Source organism: Bison bison, unplaced genomic scaffold (genome assembly GCF_000754665.1).
Source record: "Bison bison bison isolate TAMUID 2011002044 unplaced genomic scaffold, Bison_UMD1.0 scf7180017864352, whole genome shotgun sequence".
NCBI lineage: Eukaryota > Metazoa > Chordata > Mammalia > Artiodactyla > Bovidae > Bison > Bison bison.
The window spans coordinates 608,953-629,973 of record NW_011494924.1 but is presented as its reverse complement, the minus strand read 5'-3'; the positions used below and the strand labels follow the sequence as shown (position 1 = coordinate 629,973).

General features: G+C 43.7%; 1 protein-coding gene and 1 pseudogene across 2 annotated transcripts in view; one reads left to right on the top strand and one right to left on the bottom strand.

Moving 5' to 3' along the window:
* The first annotated feature begins 165 nt into the window (after nt 1–165).
* LOC104999319 lies at nt 166–1,018 on the top strand (annotated as a pseudogene).
* A 311-nt stretch (nt 1,019–1,329) lies between these two features.
* Nucleotides 1,330–21,021, bottom strand: part of CBFA2T2 (core-binding factor, runt domain, alpha subunit 2; translocated to, 2) — a 142,941-nt gene continuing 123,249 nt past the window's right edge. The window contains exons 7-11 of one of the 2 annotated variants that reach the window (XM_010854860.1): nt 18,762–18,847; nt 17,595–17,790; nt 13,665–13,733; nt 9,592–9,782; nt 1,330–6,180 (exon numbers count right to left, since the gene is read on the bottom strand). In XM_010854860.1, coding sequence (XP_010853162.1) covers nt 5,881–6,180; nt 9,592–9,782; nt 13,665–13,733; nt 17,595–17,790; nt 18,762–18,847 — 842 coding nt within the window. In that variant the 3' untranslated portion in view covers nt 1,330–5,880. The remainder of the gene's footprint in view (nt 6,181–9,591; nt 9,783–13,664; nt 13,734–17,594; nt 17,791–18,761; nt 18,848–21,021) is intronic. The other variant, XM_010854861.1, reaches the window with a different exon arrangement.

The following is a 21,021-nucleotide window of genomic DNA, read 5'->3' as shown; positions in this document are numbered from 1 at the left end:
AGAAATGTCCAGTTCCAGAAATCCCACTGGAAAATTACCCCAAAGAAGGAAATCATGCTTAGGAAATGTTCACTTTAGTACGTGAGGGAAAACCTGAAAGCAACCCAACTGCCCCACAGGAGGTGAGGCGTTAAGGACAACCATGACCCTGAGAGAACTCTCTGGCAGTCTGGGGGTTAGGACTCCATGCTCACAGATGAGCACCGGGGTTCAGTCCCGGGTAGAACTCAGATCCTCCGTGAGCCGCGTGGTGTGGCCAAATCAGACAAACAAAAACACGGCCTTGATTAGATCATACAACTAGTAAGCAAATAAACATGAAGGCAACAGTGAACTTATTTATGATTTAACATCAGTGTAAAAAGGAATATTCCCAAATCCAGGTATGTTAAAAAATGTTTAAGGAGCTTTTCCAGTAAGCGGCCTGAGGTGACCCCTAAAAATGGTGCGCTATTCACTTGACCCAGAAAATCCCACAAAATCATGCAAATCAAGAGGTTCAAATCTTCGTGTTCACTTTAAGAACACTCGTGAAACTGCCCAGGCCATAAAGGGTATGCATATCCGAAAAGCTACCAAGTATCTGAAGGATGTCACTTTAAAGAAGCAATGTGTGCCATTCCGTCATTACAACGGTGGAGCTGGTAGGTATGCACAGGCCAAACAGTGGGGCTGGACGCAGGGTCGGTGACCCAAAAAGAGTGCTGAATTTTTACTGCACGTGCTCAAAAATGCAGAGTAATGCTGAACTCACGGGCTTAGATGTAGATTCTCTGGTCATTGAGCACATCCAGGTGAACAAAGCCCCCAAGATGTGGCTCAGGACTTACAGAGCTCACGGTCGGATCAACCCCTACATGAGCTCTCCCTGCCACATTGAGATGATCCTTATTGAAAAAGAACAGATTGTTCCTAAACCAGAAGAGGAGGTTGCACAGAAGAAAAAGCTATCCCAGGAGAAACTGAAGAAACAAACTCTTATGGCCCGGGAATAAATGCCGCAAAAAATAAGTGCAAATAAAAGTTAAAAAAAAAAATGTTTAAGGAAAAGTTATTGGAAAAGAAAAAGGACCTACAGAGCCACTATCCTACTCTTCAAACGTTCTCTGGTTATTTTCCTCATTGAAAGATCACTTAATGGTGAAGGGCTGACACGGAGCTGGGAGATCTGTGTGCTGTTGTTGGCACTTGGCTTCCCACAGTTCCAGCAGCCGGAACCACCTCCTAGCAGATCGAGGAACAAGGCAGAGGGGATGTAGAAACCTGCGGGCAGGATGTCTTACACAAGTCCACGCACCACCTTCCCTCTTAATCCCATTCCAGCTTGAGTCAGAAAAGGAATATAGCCTTTTTATTGACTACTTGAAGTAGAACAAACTAAATACATATTTAACAGTTTTGGTTCATTTATACAGTACCTTAAATAAGTTATGCACAGAGTTAAGTAACAAAAGTTCCTATCAGAGTAAAATGACAAAGCACAGAAAAAAATCAACTCTACCGCATCCTGTGGGTGGTTTCACATTCATCATCCCCCTTAAAAAAACCACGCTTGGAAGCTCAGTTTTGGATTTATTTACATTATTGGCTTTCTCTGTGGATGGAGCTTTTGTAGCCTCATCAGGAACTTGGAAAGCTGTGAAAGTGGACTGAAGGCCTCTGAGCCAAACAGCACTTTCAGCCATCCGCCTAATGCTTATTGCCGCTTCTCTCTGCCAACTCCAACGCAGGCCCGGGGCTGTCCCTGCCAGCCGCCAGCCGCACATGCCCTATTTGGTATAAGCATCAATGAGTGTACACTGGGCAGTTGTGGGTCTGACCAGATGGGGTAGCAGGGGAAGCGCCATCTCTGGGGCTATGGAGGCAAAGCGGGGAGGCAAAGGCCGCCCTCAGGCCTCAACCTTCTCCTGGCTCATGATGGAAAAGGTTGCCTGCACCATCGTCTTTGGAATTGAGCACGTCAATGCACGTGGGCAAAGAGGCAGGTAGTCAACATTTTGGTTTCACAAGAACTACAGACACGCAGAGTTGGAAAGGGCCCTATTCAACAGCTTGCCCAGTAACCCCCCACCCCACCCCAGACGGAGTCCCAACAGCTGGCTGGTTGGCCCATGCTGGAACAGTCCATTTCTCTCTGGTTTTTCTTACATTTGGTTTTTCTTACTGCTACCACCCAGTTCTCTGTAAATTGATTAAGGAAAAAAAAAAAATCTAAGAAATCTGGCTTAGTCTATTGTCCTGGGAGCCTGGAAATCAGTTCTGAAGAAAGCCTCGAAGATGAGTTCTATTTTAAATGATTTACTCAATCCATAATCTCATCTACAGTTTCCAGGACAAACAGCCATGTGGTCATTATTCATGCTTTCATCCTGAAGAACTCATGACCACACAATTTTAATTGTGTTGTTGGAACTTCAAGCCCACTTGCTGAGATCTCTTCTGGAACTGCCCACAAAGTCTGCCCTTTGCAAGCAGGTGACAGACAGCACTGGGGATCCATCTGACTTTGGGACAAGGCTGTACAAAGTGAAGTGTAGATTTTCTGTCTAGAAGCTGAAGATGCTCACGTTGACACCAACAAGTGAGGAGCTCCAAGTGCAGCCACTGGTCCAGATGTGCAAAAGTCATCTACACGGCAGAGGGCCTGCAGCAGCCAGCGCCAGGCATGGACCTTTGCCAGGGTGATGGGTCTTGTTTCCAGACTAAAATCCACTGAGACACACACAGGACTCAGCACTGTCCAAGAGAAGGTGCATTTGCTCTGTGACCTCAGGGTGGCATGACTGAGCCCCATCCTGAGAGCTGCAAGGATGCCCCCAGGGGAAGCTCTCACATTCAGGAGGAGGGCTGCTCACTTCCGAGCAGGTGGAATGAACCTGAGTCTGTTTTCACCACTGGGTGGAGCAGGCAGTGGGGGCCCAGAGGATGATTGAAGCTCTGAGGATCCGGCCCTAAAGCTTCCCTCAGAACATTTAAAACAGCTCCCATGCTGGCTACTTCCGGTCTTCTCTGGCTCCTGCAGCCATTCCTCACTAGGCAGAGGAGAGTGATGTGCCACCGCTTGTCACACTTGCCTTTGATCCCTAGGATAACACGAAGAGCCCAGGACCACTCGGGCAAGACCTTCAGGACCACCACTATGTCTTGTCTTTGCCCCCTTAAACTATAAAGGTTGGTCATCTAAGCAGTCTGATTACAGTAAGATACTTTAAGTCTAACTAGATGAAAGGGGGAGCCTGAATTTGCACCATCAATATGGTTATCAGCAGACACGGAAAACAAGTGGGGAACCTGGACTCAGCCCTGGCCCTCCAGTCCCCTCACTGCATTCCAAGACAGTGTCCCTTCTCCTCCCAACTCCAACCAGAGCTGAGACTTTCAGAAGAGAGGCAGCTGGAGAAAGGGATTCTTTACATATAAATAGGAAGTTCTGGACAGATGCCCTAGCAACCGACATGTGAAACTGACCAAAATGAATACAGCACCAGGCCTGAGATCTGAACCACAATGTGGAACACTGCGGAAATCTTTAGCTTGGCCTCTGGGTGGCACGTGAGCTGTTCTAAAGCAGTTTAGAACAGCATTACAGAAATTCTGAAAATAAAGCTGTCATTGGATCCACAGTCCACAAAAGTCAGCTAGGACCTACCTGCACACTAAACCTAAACCATAGCTGTAGAGACTGACATCCAGTCTGACAAACAGTATTCGGTTGGCTTTGGCTCTTTATTCCAACCCGAAAAAACCTGAGCTACCCTGGCTCAGCCACTGAAGACTTACAGGACACACCTAGGTGTTCATCTAACTTGCTGACGAAAAAGGGAGCTGAGGTCAGACCCAGTGGATACTGTGAGACACCCTCTTGCTGCCACCAGATTTATAGGCTCAGTGACCGCCTCTCATAGGACATCTCTCCTCAGGGAAACGCAGGCAACTCCTGTCTGAGGTTCTGATTTCATCTGTTAGGCAGGATACCTCGACTGCTGCAACTAAAGGAAAGCTGAACAATAAAGCAACTATTCTGTTATTCTTTCTCTGGGTATACCTTACTTTACACAGCAGAAGTCTGGGTATTTTAATGATGCCTCATACTGAGTTTAAGACAGAAAATCCTTGAGTAAGATAAATTAGGGACTTACCGTTTTTATTTATTTATTTACTTGGCTGCTCTGGGTCTTAGTTGTAGCTTGTGGGATCTAGTTCCCTGACCGGGGATTGAACCCTGGCTCTCTGCATTGGGAGCACAGAAGCATAGCCACTAGACCACTAGGGAGGTCCTGGGACTTAGTGTTTAAAGTAAGACATACCTGTACGTAAGGATAACGGTACCTATGCTGATACCTTACTGGGAGCCTTCGATTCACTCTGGGCAATGTGCAGAAAATGGCCATCTAAAGTTGAGCTTTCAAGGGTCGGCAGGAGCAGGGCCAACCAACTCATTCCTTGGTGCAAGTGGGTGCTAAAGGCTTGGAGTTGGACAGGGGGAGGGTCAGGGTCCTTGGGCTCCCAATAAAACTTGAATGGCAAGGAAGAACGTGTGTGGCAATTCCTAACATTTTAAAGGGAGTACAGGTGGTGTCATGTTTGGAGAATCAGGTAAGCAGCTGGAAAAACTCCCTGAAGACAGGAAGAAAAATTGGTCAGGCTCTCACAAATGGTTGTCACATTTCAGGAAACTTTTCTTAGCTCAAAGAGGGTAGGTATCAACAGAATTAGAGAAGGGAAACAGGATTGTATGCCCAATAATAAACTGACATAGGACACATAATGACAAAGTCTGAAGAATTCTTTCAGGTCCAAAAGGTTCGCTCAGAAGTGACCAGGCCTTGACTGGTGAGGCAAGTCATAGCCACACCACATCACATCCTATGGGTCAACTATGGCTTCAGAGGCGCCAGACAGAGACCACGGGAAGAAGATCCACCCAGTGATCTGGACATGCGTGGTCTGAGAATAAAAGGACACGGAACAAGACGACTGTGCAAAGAGCCAAGTGGTGACAAAAGTTTCTGCATTTCCAACAGATGATCCATTCAATAATGTGATGACACTAGTTTGGCCAACATGCTCAGAGAGAAGAGACAATCCATAATTGAGTCTCATTCTCCCTCAGACCAATCCATGCGCTGAAAACTATTTTCTGCATAAGCAAAATCAAAAAAGAGAGAGAGAAAAAAAATGGGTCCCAAACTAAAACAGCCAGCCAGGCTGGACAATCTTGTCCAACATGATCTGTGATGCTTGGTGGAAGTTTTATTTTTTATTATGGGTGTTTTTACTGAAATGGTGACTTCTTCCTGTGGTTTCTGAAAATCTTACGTCTGAACGGCAGGGCCGACGAGGGTGTCCTGAGTGCTGCTTTCTGCATGCCCAAGTCCCCAGGGACTAATCAGTGGCACCTGCTGAGGGTGGAAATGGGCTCAGGGAACTGTTCAGGGGCCAGAGGAGCCACTCCCTGTGGGAGACAGCCCTCCTTCCCAGCTTGCTATCAGTCTCTAGGCCTCTGTTGCGGGAGGACGTTGGAGCAGCAGACGGTGAAGGGGTGAGCTGCTTCCAGCCTGACTGGGCACACCTGACAGTCGGCTTGCTCACAAGGCAGGGAGGAGCCGGCGGTCTACATGGAAAAGTGGCTGGCCGTGCCAGCTTTAGCTGGGAGAAGAACAAGCTTGGAAGCTATGGAGGAGTCAGGTCCAGCCAGCGGCCGTGCACACACAGGTGGGAAATGGACAAGTGTGTGGACAGGCTGGGGCTTCAAGTCTGCCTGCCTCCACTTCTCTTCTGGATGATGACCCAACAGCGACTGGCACTGCTTCACATAGCCAGCCTTCCGTGCGGAGTTCTGTCGTGCTCTGAGGTTGCCGGGGGAAGTGCGTCTGGGGCTCAGAGTCCGTTGGTGTCGATGGCTGTCACAGAGGCTGGTGTGGAGGAGCGTGAGGTGGTTGCCGAGGTCTTGTCCAGGGCTGGACTGGGGACGCTGCAGTCGGCGGACCGGGCTGAGGAGCCCCTCCCTCCAGGAAGCAGGGGCCGGCTTTGGCTGTGGGGACTCTGGCCATGCAGGTTCTGGCCACAGAGGCGGTGGTGCCGCTCCCAATCCTTATGCTGGCAGAAAGAGCCGCAGTATCGTGCGATGTTGCAGCCACTGCAGGTTTCACTGGCTTTGCGGCCACAGTTCCAGCAGTTCTGCAAGACACAGGCATCGGTCAGCTGCTGGGATCCTGGGGGGCACACCTGTCATCACGTGCCAGCTCCTCTGCAGGAGAGGCGGCGGGGCCGTGTGGGGAGGGTGTGGGCTCTGGAGCTGCGCACACCTGTGCCTGTGCTGCCTGCCCTGCTGCTGCTGCTGTTTACTTCTTCTGTGTTACAGGAAGACCACCTGCCCTGGGCTGCGGGGACAGCGACATGAGGGGATGTGAAGACATGTGCACACAGCACTGTAGGGCAGGAGCAAGTCCTGCTGAAGGCAACAACTCCTCGTTTTGACTCATATTTTAATCCTCAATGACCAAACCAAACCAGGCTCCCACATCATAGCGAGCTATTCCAAGACCACAAATGTGCTTGGACAGTTTTCCTTCTTACCCTTTGCAATGCAGAAATGATCTTGACTGTGTTCACTGACAACACCTGAAATCTTTAAAAAAAAAAAGGTCACCTGCGTGGGTACTAGGCTGGGTGACCATGAGTGTGGGAAGCTGTGCTACTCGCTGTGCCCATTTTCCGTTCAGTGATACATCCCATCAGAGGTGGGCTGGGGATCATGGGACTACTTCCGGTCTGTTTACAGGAGCCCCTGTAATACCTCAGAACCTAAGGCCCCAAGGTCTATGTCAGGGAGTTTTCTTCCTATTTTTTGCTCCCACACCTGCCCCTGGGTACTCACCTCCCTGACACACGAGTGTTTTACACCGAAGGTCTCCACGACCCACTTATGGATCTCATCAGCCAGCTGTGCCCTCCCCTGCAGGCTCTGCAGAATGGCAGAAGCCAATTATGAGGCCTGGCCTGATGATCAAGGAAGAAAGATGCTGTCTCTTCCTCAAATGTAAAAACAACTAACAAACAACAACAATAACAACAACAACAAACAACTGATAAGAGCAAACAAGGACCTTGAGGTCCCCCACCTCTTGCACTGTATAGATAGACGGGACACTGAGGGCCAGTGGGCAGGACTTGTCTGAGCTTGTAAAATGATCACGTGGCTATGCAAAGCCTGGGACCTGGGCCTCCTGGCTCTACTATTCTCAAGGGACACACTTAGTTTCAAAGAGCAACAGAAAGGACTGAAGATCCCTTCCAACACTACAGGCTTCTCAGGAAATACACTCCAGGGACTTTCCCAACCCTGCTAACACCAGCACTGGAGAACCAGAATCAGGGACAGAAGTCATTCTTAGGATCTTCACAGATTCTTAAGCAAGCTGTATTCCTGAAAATTACACACTCTGGTAGGTTGACTCCAGACAATGCTTTGGTCAAGCAGTATTGTTTGTGGGGAATGTGTTTCATGGAGCTGCTGTGGAAACATAGGCCTCTACTTCCTCTGTCCAAGTCTGCAAGAACATCTCAAACTGGGCCAGAGGATTAAAGCAATGGTGCTTTCACCTTGACCACCACTGAGAAGCCAGGGTGAAAAGGACAATTTGCATTCCCTGTCTCTGTGGCTTTGCCCTGACTTTACCAAAAGGCTTTGCCAAGAAACATGATGAAAGGTTTACTGTGGTCATCACCCTTCAAATCAGCATTCCTCAAAGATGGAGCAAAGTACATGGCCAAACAGGCCTTATAATTTATGGGGTAAGGTTATAAATCTTCTGAGTTACTGGCCAGGGAAGTCAGAGATGGTATTCCAGAATATCCTTTGACAAGCAGGGGCCATCAGTTTATGTCAGTTACTACTCCACGTGTAGCCTGGGGAACACCTGTATCAGAATGACCCAGAGCCCATCCCAAAGTTTCCTGACCTTATTTCAAACCTGGCTCCAAGGAGAAATGATTCTTATCTTACACTCAACTGCTAGCCCATCACGTTTGCCAGGAAATCTAGGCTGGGGACAGAAGGGGACCTCTACCTGAGATGTCATTCCAAGGGAGATGCTTGGGTCTCGCCTCAGAGGAGGCAGCTGTTCTGCAAGAGTAGGAGCTGCCACACCGATGGTGTTAACAACATTAAGAAAATCCTTTCTGTCTGAACAGTGCACTGCAGTTTAAAAACACTTCCACAACTGTGATCTAATTGTATCTTCCTTAAAAAGTATGAGCCCAGCAGGACAGGGGCTGCTACCCACCCACTATACAGAGAGGGAGCTGACCCCTGAAGGGAACGCTGCTAGTGTGAGGGGAACTGGGACGAGTGCTCAGGGCTCCTGGGCTCCTTCTGCTCTACCGAACTACCTTTCACAGGATGACCGAAAAACTCCAGGGGTTACCTCTAGATATCAAGCAGAACTTTCTGAGTGAACTGGAGGAAACCAGCCCTCTTGGTCCAACATAAACTCACTCAGAGCATACGCCCTGCTATCCTGCCTTGTTTTGGAAGGAAAGTTTGCAGGGATGGATGCCAATGTGTGCCTCACCTGCAAGTCACTTTGTGCCCTGAATATAGATATTGATATGGGTGGCTATAATGAATCCAATACACAACAGAAACAAATAGGAGAGGAGAAGGGAAAGGGGAGAGTCAGAGGAACTACTTTCTTCCAATTCAGCTGGAAAGGCTGCAACAGGACTTGCCCACATCCTTTCTCAATGGCCACATGATAGGCATGTTCATCTTCACATCATCATGCTTAACACTGTTCTTTGAAAAAGATTTAAGGAGGATGAGACAATAAAATTTCTGTCGTTTAAAAAACAAACCACCACCAACAAAAAAGCTCAGTTCTTTATAACCTTAGGAATATCCCAGAGAGTACATGGGGTTTACCTACTTATAGAAACAGGCTTGTTTCAGGACTTAAAAGTTTGCCTTAAACCTGAAAAGTAACTGAAATCAAAGTTAAAGAAAAATTTCATTACATTTGAAAGGGCTGTTAGGATGTTTCTGTCATGTGCCTTTTAATTATTTTTTTCCTCATAGTAGTACAAAGCACCACCATGTCCCAGGGCAGTCAGGCAGGCCTTCCGGATCTATCCCCTCAATCCATGAAATAACTAGCCTCTTTGTAAACAGACTGGATACTGCAGGACCCTGCACTGCCTTTCTCTGGCTTCAGTGATGTGGGATTAGGTCAGTTAAATTCCCAAAATCACAGTTTCCTCACTGGTAAAGCCGGATTCCAACAACACCCACATCCCCCTGTGAGGATCACAGAGACCACACACACGCTGAGCTCTGTGTGTGGCACCACTCAGGCAGTGGTGGTCACTGTTGTCACGTAGTTCCCCAAAATTGAGAGAGACTTCTCGTAACTTAAACCCATATAATGAGCCAATATGTAAGAATATAATAATTGAGAAACAAACCTCTCTGGAACTGAATAAAAATTATAATTCTCTAGTTCAAGAGAGGACTGTTGGCTCTTACTGCCCAGCACCTGAGAGGAAAGCAGTGGGTTTGGTCCCCTCAGCCCCAGCCCCCAGCGCTCTGACCTCTGTTGACTCTTCCTGCTCGTTTATGACGAGAAAGGCGTCCTCTGCAGCCTGCCGCTTGACGTCCGCTATTGTCTGCTCCATTCGAGCTCTCTCGGTTGCAATCACTTCAAAGGCTTTTTGCTCTGCCTCAGCAACAGCTTTCTGTACTTCTGACATGGCCTGAATTTTCACCTTATTCACAGCTTCTTCTGGAAGAAAGTGACAGTAAAATCAACTGGCCAAGAAATCTCTCCCCTCCTACTCCACATCATTTCAAAGAAGGGACAGAGGTGAAACATGATTTTTCTTCTAAAAATACTTATGACAATGGCGTTCACTTTTATTTTTATCTTCACTTGTCTATTCATGCGATCATTTGTTGGGTCTGCAGACCAATCACTTGTCAGCACTGTGCAAGGTGCTGAGGAGACCTTGGCGACTGAGATGTAACATATTTTCACAACCGTGATCAAGTGTAAGTGTGGCTGAGGGGATATGATACTTGTCATTATCAGGGACAAGAATTCCAAGGGGAAAGGTGGTCAGGTCTGTAGGTGGCAGAGGAGGATCAGGAAAATGTGTCATGGTTAAGATGGTTGGTGGAAAGGAATCTTCTAGTCTTGCATTTCACGCTAAGGAATTTGGCCCTTCTTCTAAAGAAAATGTGAAACCCTAAAGGGATCTACACACAATGAAAAGAGTGAGGGCAGAGACACCAACTGAGAAGCTGGTCAATAATCTGGCTGATAAGTAGAGATTCTGAATGTAGGTGGGAGCAAGTAACACAGAGGAGGGGGTGAGATAGAATGAGGCTGGTGCACCTAAGGGTCTGGAGGTGAAGATGGAAGTGCTGTGCACTGAAACAGATAATGAGCAAAATGCTGGTGTGGAGGTAAGCAAGAAGGCTGAGGTGCATCCAGGTACCAATCACCAGGAGGCAGTTAGGTACAGAAGACTGAACTCAGTGGAGAAATGTTGCCTGAAGATATAGTTCTGGGAAGGTTGCTAGGTGCTCTGGGCTACAAAAACCCCAGCTGCCATTACCCCAGCTGGATCCTGATCAGTTCTTCCCATCAAACCCTGCTTAGTTTACACAGGAAGTATACTCCAGGTGACATACGGTATGCACCTGAGCCTCAGTCCTGGGTCCCAGCGTGAATGATGTTCCTTCCGAGTCCACAAGACTGGACAACCGTGAAGCCTAAGGGAACTCCCTTACTGCCTGGTTCTTGCACATGGCCGAGGCTCAAAGGGGGTTCACACAGTGTTCTAGGCTGCCAACCTAGAACTTTCCATCATATTGCTCCAGCCAAGAAAAGCTTTCACCCCAAATGTCAAGGGTGATGCTGATAACTATTTTCATTTCCCATAATTCTACTTTATGTCTTGGTAATATAATATACACCTCCCCACTGCCAACTGCAAAGATTTTTCTGAAGTGCTATGTAGTTTTCCAAATTAGTTTTAATGGTAAGATAATATTCCGTGGTGCCACAGTGTAAATTCACATAATCATTCATTGACAGGTGGGCATTTCCTAGGTTGCCTTTCCCTTGCTCCAGTTCAGTTCAGTCGCTCAGCTGTGTCCGACTCTGTGACCCCATGGACTGTAGCATGCCAGGCTTCCCTGTCCATCACCAACTCCTGGAGCCTACTCAAACTCATGTTCATTGCGTCAGTGATGCCATCCAACCATCTTATCCTCTGTGGTCTCCTTCTCCTCTTGCCTTCAATCTTTCCCAACATCAGGGTCTTGATTTTCAATGAGTCAGTTCTTCGCATCAGGTGGCCAAAGCATTGGAGTTTCAGCCTCAGCATCAGTCCTTTCAATGAATATTCAGGACTGATTTCCTTTAGGATGGACTGCTTGGATCTCCTTGCAGTCCAAGGGACTCTCAAGAGTCTTCTCCAACACCACAGTTCAGAAGCATCAATTCTTCGGCACTCAGCTTTCTTTATAGTCCAACTCTCATATCCATATGTGACTACTGGAAAAACCATAGCTTTGACTAGACGGACCGTTGTCGGAAAAGTAATGTCTCTGCTTTTTAATATGCTGTCTAGGTTGGTCACAGCTTTTCTTCCAAGGAGCAAGCGTTTTTTAATTTCATGACTGTAGTCACCATCTGCAGTGCAGTGATTTTGGAGCCCAAAAAAGTCTCTCACTGTTTCCATTGTTTCCCCATCTATTTGCATTGAAGTGATGGGATGAGATGCCCTGATCTTTGTTTTCTGAATGTTGAGTTTTAAGCCAACCTTTTCACTCTCTTCTTTCACTTTCATGAAGTTCTCCTTCACTTTCATCAAGTTCTCCTTCGCTTTCTGCCATAAGGGTGGTGTCATCTGCATATCTGAGGTTATTGATACTTCTCCCAGCAATCTTGATTCCAGCTTGTGCTTCATTCAGCCCAGCATTTCACATGATGTACTCTGCCTATAAGTTAAATAAGCAGGGTGACCATAAACAGCCTTGACGTACTTCTTTTCCTATTTGGAACCAGTCTGTTGTTCCATATCCAGATCTAACTGTTGCTTCTTGACCTGCATACGGATTTCACAGGAGGCAGGTCAGGTGGTCTGGTATTCCCATCTCTTGAAGAATTTTCCACAGTTTGTTGTGATCCACACAGTCAAAGGCTTTGGTGTAGCCCTTTTTTATATCACTGCTTCTTTAACAATTTGTGTCTAAATCTGGATCATTCCTTACAACCATGGATTGTAGGGAGTCATTCCATATCGTTACTGTTATTTAAAAACTTATTTATTTATCTCTGGTTGTACTCGGTCTTCGCTGCTGTGCACGGGCTTTCTCCAGTTGTGGTGGGTAGGCTTTTGACTGCAGTGACTTCTCTTGCTGTGGAGCATGGGCTCAGGGGTGCGTGGGCTCCGTAGTTGCCATCTGCGGACTTAGCTGCCCCCACCGCATGTGGAACCTTCCTAGACCAGGGATCAAACACATGTCTCTTGGATTGGTAGGCCGCTTCTCAACCGCTAAACCAGTCAGTCTCCTTTTTACGATCATTTTTAAATTCGTTTTAATTCTTTTGGCTGTGCCATGCGGCATGTGCAATCTTAGTTCCCCAACCAGGGATCAAAGCTGTTCTCCCTGCACTGGAAGCTCTGAGTCTTAACCACTGGACCACCAGGGAAGTCCCTGGATCATTTCCTTCTAAAAGGAAAGAGTCAAAAGCATGCAAGTGAGAAATGATTTCAAAATACCCATGTGTTCACAGGTGGTAATACTTAATAATTCATTAAGTATTATTATTCATTAATTTTTAATCATTAATCCATTAAGAATTATTTAGTGAAATTAACAGGGTCCTCTAAAATTTTGTCAATAATTAGGTGTTAAAGACTTTGGGGGCTAATTGGTCAGGGTTGCATTATCTTGTACTTTCTTGACTGTCAGTGAAAATAAACATTTTGCAATAGAGTTATCTGTATTTCTCATAACGTGATGTGTCTGTCCATTTGTTTATATTATGGTCTTAAAATTAAGTGGGTATTAATCTTTTTGTAGAAATAAATTTTTTCTTAGGGAGAAACCCCAAAACTATTAATTTCACTGAGAAAGGGAGGCAAGAAGGAAAAAAAGACTAGTATTTGGATAAGGTAATAGGAGGTTAGCATAATCCCCGTCCTTCCACAACAAGCAGTTGCTACCCTCCCTTATTCTTGTAGAAAATGACACCTAGCAAGAACAGTCTTGATGAAGCTAGAGACAGTGAAGGTGAAAGGAAGAGCAGACTGAACCAAATGTGGGAATGTGAGAAGACAGTGATGAGGACAGGCAGAAATGAATTAAGCTATACTTCCAGAAATGGGGCATATAAATAGGGAAGAGTCGGTTACTTAATGCCTCCCAGAAGAAGCGGTGAAAAGGACTTGGGTGGACTGTACAGAGTCACTACAAATTCTCAACCAGCAAGGAACACAACAGGCAGTCCAGAAGTGGGGACACCTAAAGGGGGAGAAGCAGGGGCCTAGAGCTTTTTGCAGAGGGAGTTATGAGAAAATCACCTTTTCACAAATATGTACTCTACACTCAAATCAGTGAGTACATGTGACCCCTAAGCAGACAGACATACCAGTCTTTTTCCAAAACTCCACAGGTACATATCCTGTTCCCGGCCTACTGTTGAATTCCCGCTGAGAATCTACAGAGAGAGAGAGAAACAGCATAGCGCAGAACTGTCTATAATTGGCATGTTTTACTTTTGTGGAAAACTCTCATTTACCACTTAGAAAGATTCAAACATATACACTCATTTACTGGAAAAAATATTCTGACAAGAAATAAAATCAGGTTATAATAGTACACTTAAATTTTAAATGCTCACTTGCTAATCATTGGAGAAAAGCAAATTAAAACCATGATATGTCACCTCACACCTATCAGAATGGCTATCATCAAAAAGACTACAAATAACAAATGTTGGTGAAGGTGTGAGGAAAAAGGGAATCCTTGTACACTGTTGGGGGGAATGTAAACTGGTACAGACATTATAGGAAACAGTATGGCAGTTCCTCAAAAACCTAAAAACTGCCATATGATCCAGCTACTCCATGCCTGGGTACATATCTGAAGAAAATGAATACAGTAACTCAAAAAGATATAAGCACCCCAACGTTCATAGCAGCATTATTCACAATAGCCAAGATATGGAAGCAACCTAAGTGTCATCAACAGATGAACGGATAAATATGTGGTATCTTCATGGTGTTTCCAGAAGTCAAAATTTTCAGCTCATTTACTAAGAAAACTAGAGTTTCAGAAGCTATTAATCAAAGGTCAGACAGAGAATGCAAGTATTTGGATCAGAAGTGCAGGACAGAAAGAACTGTGGTTCTGTAAGAGGATGCTCTAGTTCTTAGGAGAAACAGAATGAAGCACTTGAGAAAGCCAACACGGCCAACGTGAACTAATGGTGACCTGAGGCACAGGGCACGTGCCTGGTCACTGTGCTGTTGCTCTCTTAGTACTTCTACGTGTTTAAAAAACTTCAAAACAAAAAATTGAGAAACAAATTATCTTTAAGCATAGGCATACAAAATTTCTTAGGAACACTAATTTGCTAATAAGTGGAGGAGGTAAAAAGTGGGATAGGGAAGACTTCCACATTCTATATGTTTCTGTACTGCTTGACATTTTTGCAACGCAGTTCATTCTTTTAAATTCCATTAAAAAAAAAAAAAGAAATGATACACCCAAGAAAATGAAGGGGATCTAATATTACCAGATATTAAAACACATTCTGAAGCTATAATAATTAAGTTTGATATTACACTGGGAAGCTATCCTAATTGCTAAGCATGTATGCTGGTCTGGAATAAACTTAATAAGCTGTAGGACTATTTATGCCAAGTTTCTAACTTATTTAAGCCTCAGTTTTGCCATCTGTAGATGAATCTAATGGCAGTTCCTATTATCTCCATGGGCAGGCTTGAAAACACATATAAAAGGCTTATTAGCACTGGCAGGAACACAGTAAGAGTCCATACAACTATTATTACCAAAAGTGATAACTAACATAGTCAGAAAGACTATAATACCTAAGAGTATAATATTTAAGTATTAACAAAATTATCATATGATAGTTATTTCATTTTAACAGGCAAAGGATGGGTATCAATTGATGGTAGGAAAATTTAAACTATTTGGAGAATTTAAAGTTGGATAGCTAATATACAAACACATAAAATTTGAATATAGATGAAATTTATTGTGCCCTGGGAAGGGATCAAGTTCAAGGAAAAACTACAAATAAAATGTTAGATTGACCCCATATTAACTATCTCATCCATTAAACAAAACAAGATCAAGTGAACAAAACGCCTGTATCCATAACTCATTAATTTACAGCTAAGGGTATCCTGAAGGAAAAATTCCCACCTATAAAGATTTTATATATTATATCACTTACCATAAAACAAAAAATAAGCAAAAAACCTTTAGTTCAACAATAAGAATGGCTTAAAAAAATAATAGTATATTTACATGGTGGAATATTGTATAGTCATTAAAATGTTGTTTATAAAATCTTCAATATGAGAAACATGTTTAATACACAGTTATGTTTTCAAAGAAATCAACAGAAAGTTGTAATACAGAATTCTCAGATACATTCCAAAGCTCTTCAGTGTGGGATGATGAACTAGTAAATTCTTTATATGTTTCTGTATTTTCTACAATGAGCCATACAGTTTGACTGTTAAAAAACAAAAAACAAAACAACTTCATGAGGTTGCTCCAAACAAAAAGAAATGGTTCTCCACTGTGGGAGACCAGGTCCCATCTCAGCCAAATTAAATCAGAACCTCTGGAGCTGGGGCCATGGCATCGGGAGTTTTCCAAAGGTCCTTAGATGGGTTCTGAGGGGCATCCAGGATTAATGACTGAAGAGAAGTGCCTGGCCTAGAACCCACTGTTCACAGTTAAGGTCTCCCAAACCACACTAGGAGCATCACCTCTCTGTAGGTCATGTATGTACACATATATATACTTTCTGCTGTAACAATGGTAAAGTCCTTTTCAGCTGATTCTTTCAATATTGGTACACCTTGATCTTTCAGTTGCAAGCATTATTAACTGATTAAACTTTTCAGTGGGAAGGAATTTCATTCTTTTTTCAGCCCACCAGACATAATAAAAATTTCCTTCTTCCCCTCCCCCAAATAAATATACTCAAATTCTGTTACATCAATAATTATAATTGAATTTGTAATTATTTCAAATTCAATCTCAAACTCTATTCCTGTGGTGTCAATACATTATAAATTCCCTTTTCTTGAAGAAATCTCCAGCCAGCTTCTGGGCTATTCTAGTCTGAACTGGCTACTTTCCAGGCTATTTCAGCCTGGAAAGTCCCACTGTTGTTTGGGATCCTCCCAAGTAGCCCAGGGATTCCCTTCCTCCATGTCTTTCCACTTTATGGTTTATTTCCTGTGTTAGGACACATATGCCTAAAGGCACATCCTACCCAGATGTGGCAGATACCACAAGGAAGGCATATGGGAGGTGATCCCCCCCTCACCTCTAAATCGTGGGTTATCAATCTAACAATTGTTTTGTTAGAATTCTAGGTGAAACAGTCTGATCACAGGTGGCCCCTCATTTAGCCATGCCTTTGGACAGGACACTTTTTCAGCCACTAGGTGAATGCAAGGGAACATTTTTGGAGGAATAGTTTCAGGTGGTATCCTGGATATATCCTGGATTGAGAGCTCAACAATTTTCATCTCTACTGCTTCAGGAGTATGGGAAAAGGCAGGAAGGGACGACCCAGCTTGGTACAGTAAAACTACTTGGTTTTTCGTCCAGGCAGAGGTTGATAAATGCTATTTTTCTAGACAGGGAATGGGGAAAAGCAGACGGAAGCTGAGGTGAATATTTTGAGGGCTACTATAAGGAATGAATGAATGTGATATACATGAGATGTCCCAAATACATTCAGCTAGTAAGTATTCTTGCCTGGAAAATCCCATGGGTGGAGGACCCTGGTAGGCTGCAGTCCATGGGGTCGCGAAGGGTCGGACACGACTGAGCGACTTCACTTTCACTTTTCACTTTCATGCTTTGCAGAAGGAAATGGAAACCCACTCCAGTGTTCTTGCCTGGAGAATCCCAGGGACGGGAGCCTGGTGGGCTGCCGTCTATGGTGTCGCACAGTCAGACACGACTGAAGCGACTTAGCAGCAGGCTTAATTTAACGTTCAAACACTCTCTGAACATCACCCCATACTTATAAACAGTATAGAGTTGAAAACAGAATAAAACAGAATAAAATCATTCTATGTGGGGAAGACAACATTTCTTGAACATATCAGATACTGACCAAGTTCGTGACATGTTTTGTGATTTACTGTTCATGATTCCCAAGGTCTTTATAATTCCACAATCAAGTACCATCTTCCTTTTAAAGAAAAATATAAAAAGCCTCAAATATAAAAAATAGCAACAAGAACAAAAGATACATATAAAAAGCCTCCCTTGCCCACTAAAAAGACTCTCCCCTTACCATTGCTGAGAGAATCTGCGCTCCCAGGACTGTGCTGCCTGGAGACCAACTCACTCCCTGTTTTCCTCATCTCTGTGTTTTCGTTGAATCGTCTTTTCCAGTAGTTGAGTTCTTCACGGTCAGATTCTTGACAGCGCCGCAGGACTGCCATGGAGCGCCTTGTTTTCTCTACCATTTCCATAATGCAGTTAAGGGCCTGAGCCAGGCAGGAGGTCAGGTGGAGCCACAGAAGAAGGACATACAGACAATCAACATTGAATATCGAGGAGAGGTAAACAAAATACACAGAGTAAAGGCTTGAGAATCTTACGGATTTAGCAACAGAGTTTACATTGGAAAGCCTATCTTACTGTTTCTCTCTAAATATATACACATACTTTTCTTTTTTTTAAGATTTCAAACTAGTATTTTTTGGATTCTTCATGGTTGAAGCAGCCAGTCTCATTATAATATGATTCTTCAGAGTATGGTGAAAGCACAGTATAATCTTTGCCCAGAGCAGCTTTATGTAAGAAAGCAATCAGAGAAATTAGGTTCAGAGACAACATCACTCAGAAAGGAGAAGCTACTGTATGTATATTTTAAGGAACTATTACATCCTCTCTTCACTTTTAAGTGAGAGGGGAAACTCTCTTTTCCAGTGGAGCAGAGAATTTAGGTTTACATTCTGTGCCAGTGTACTAATTCTCATTTGTATTTAGAAAAGCTCCATTTACTATACCAGGCCCTGTGACAAGCACCTTGTACATCATTCTAACTCCCCTGTAAATTCAAACATAGCATTAGTTTTTTTAATATATAAAAATTAAGCCTAAAAATGGTAATGGGCAAGTTCCTTCACCATTTTTAGACTTAATTTTTCTATCTTCCTACCATTGCCAAGGTAGGATGTGGCAAAGCTGGGACCTAACACTCATAAACCTATATTTTTTACCATTATACTACAGAGTTTCACTTGGTTATGACCTAAAATGAAAACCCACCACAAAGATTTGGGACTTATTCTTCACACTTTAGCTTGGGGAGTAGGAGATAAATCAGCTACTACTGCAAAGACATTGGAGCTCTGGTTAAGTTCACTTCAAGCATATACACTCTTACTCTCAGTAATATTTAGGATGAAAAGTAGTAAGTAGTTAGGAAAATTATACACTGTAGAATTCTTACATGATCAAGATGTTTCCATTCATCAGCCCATTCCCTTTCTGTCAAACGGTGGTCTACCAACTCATCTTGATAGCCTCCATTTAGACCTATTAGAAATTAAATTAGAAGATACAGGGAAGAATACAGTAAACAGAATTCTACCAAGTAAATACATTGATTCATACTAGCTATGAGCACACTGTTAAGGCAAATGATTCACAATGACTTAAAACCACAAAATGACATAAAACCAACAAGAAATCACTATGCAGAGTGTATTAAAAACTCCTACAAATCAATTATGAAGGACAAGTAGGCCAAAAGAAAAGTAGGTAAAAGAAATAAATGGTACGTCCCAGACAAAAAAAGCAGAGATGACTTAAAACCACAAAATGACATAAAACCAACAAGAAATCACTACACAGAGTGTATTAAAAACTCCTACAAATCAATTATGAAGGACAAGTAGGCCAGAAGTAGTTAAAAGAAATAAATGGTTACGTCCCAGACAAAAAAAGCAGAGATGATTTATAAACATATGAAAAGATATTCAAACAGTAGTAGTCAGATAGTGTAAATAAAATGTTCACGAAGATAATTTGACATCTCTATTGGAAAAATTGTCATCCATACTAAGTACTGGCAAGGTTGCGGCACAATACACTTAGTCGCCATGAACAGAGTTGGTGCTGTACCAAGTATTATTTGTCACATGGTTTTGCAAGAACGCCATGACTGTGTGAATCAAGGGTATACTGAATTATCCACTATTTTGAAAAATCATGTCATCTATGTCACCACTACTCCTGGTCTCTGAATCATCAATGTAGCACAACTGTGTGCGTGCTAAGTCACTTCACCTGTGCCCAACTCTTTGTGACCTGTCATCAGTCTGAATTTACAGGCGTTGTGTTCATAGTGAATCTGCATTTGTGCAACCATCTGCTGACTTCATCATATCTTTCTGTGAAGTCATGCCTGAGCACTAACATATTATAAAATACTCTGTTACATATTAATATCCTACTTTAGAATACTGATCCTAAAATTATGGCACTAAGCAGGCTAGGTAGTAGTACTGGTGCAGTTGTGTCTGTCTCTTGCTACCCCATGGACTGTAGCCTGCTAGGCTCCTCTGTCCATAGGATAGTATCCATAAATTTTATTTTAGGAGAATAAATTAGGGGAGTGTTACAGTTTATTTGTTTAAAAATGAGGGGTGGGAAATGATTAGGTACGAACTATTTTATTATGGCATATGTTTTCAAAAGAGGACTGGAGAAAATTACAGAATCTGCCACAGGACTGGAAAAGGTCAGTTTTCATTCCAATCCCAAAGAAAGGCAATGCCAAAGAATGTTCAAACTACTGCACAATTGCACTCATCTCACACGCTAGTAAAGTAATGCTCAAAATTCTCCAAGCCAGGCTTCAGCAATATGTGAACCGTGAACTTCCTGATGTTCAAGCTGGTTTTAGAAAAGGCAGAGGAACCAGAGATCAAATTGCCAAGAACCGCTGGATCATGGAAAAAGCAAGAGAGTTCCAGAAAAGCATCTATTTCTGCTTTATTGACTATGCCAAAGCCTTTGACTGTGTGGATCACAATAAACTGTGGAAAATTCTGAAAGAGATGGGAATCCCAGACCACCTGATCTGCCTCTTGAGAAATTTGTATGCAGGTCAGGAAGCAACAGTTAGAATTGGACATGGACCAACAGACTGGTTCCAAATAGGAAAAGGAGTACGTCAAGGCTGTATATTGTCACCCTGTTTGTTTAAATTATATGCAGAGTACATCATGAGAAATGCTGGGCTGGAAGAAGCACAAGCTGGAATCAAGATTGCCGGGAGAAATATCAATGACCTCAGATATGCAGATGACACCACCCTTATGGCAGAAAGTGAAGAGGAACTCAAAAGCCTCTTGATGAAAGTGAAAGTGGAGAGTGAAAAAGCTGGCTTAAAGCTCAACATTCAGAAAACGAAGATCATGGCATCCGGTCCCATCACTTCATGGGAAATAGATGGGGAAACAGTGGAAACAGTGTCAGACTTTATTTTTCTGGGCTCCAAAATCACTACAGATGGTGACTGCAGCCATAAAATTAAAAGACGCTTACTCCTTGGAAGGAAAGTTATGACCAACCTAGATAGCATATTCAAAAGCAGAGACATTACTTTGCCAACAAAGGTTCCTCTAGTCAAGGCTATGGTTTTTCCTGTGGTCACGTATGGATGTGAGAGTTGGACTGTGAAGAAGGCTGAGCGCCGAAGAATT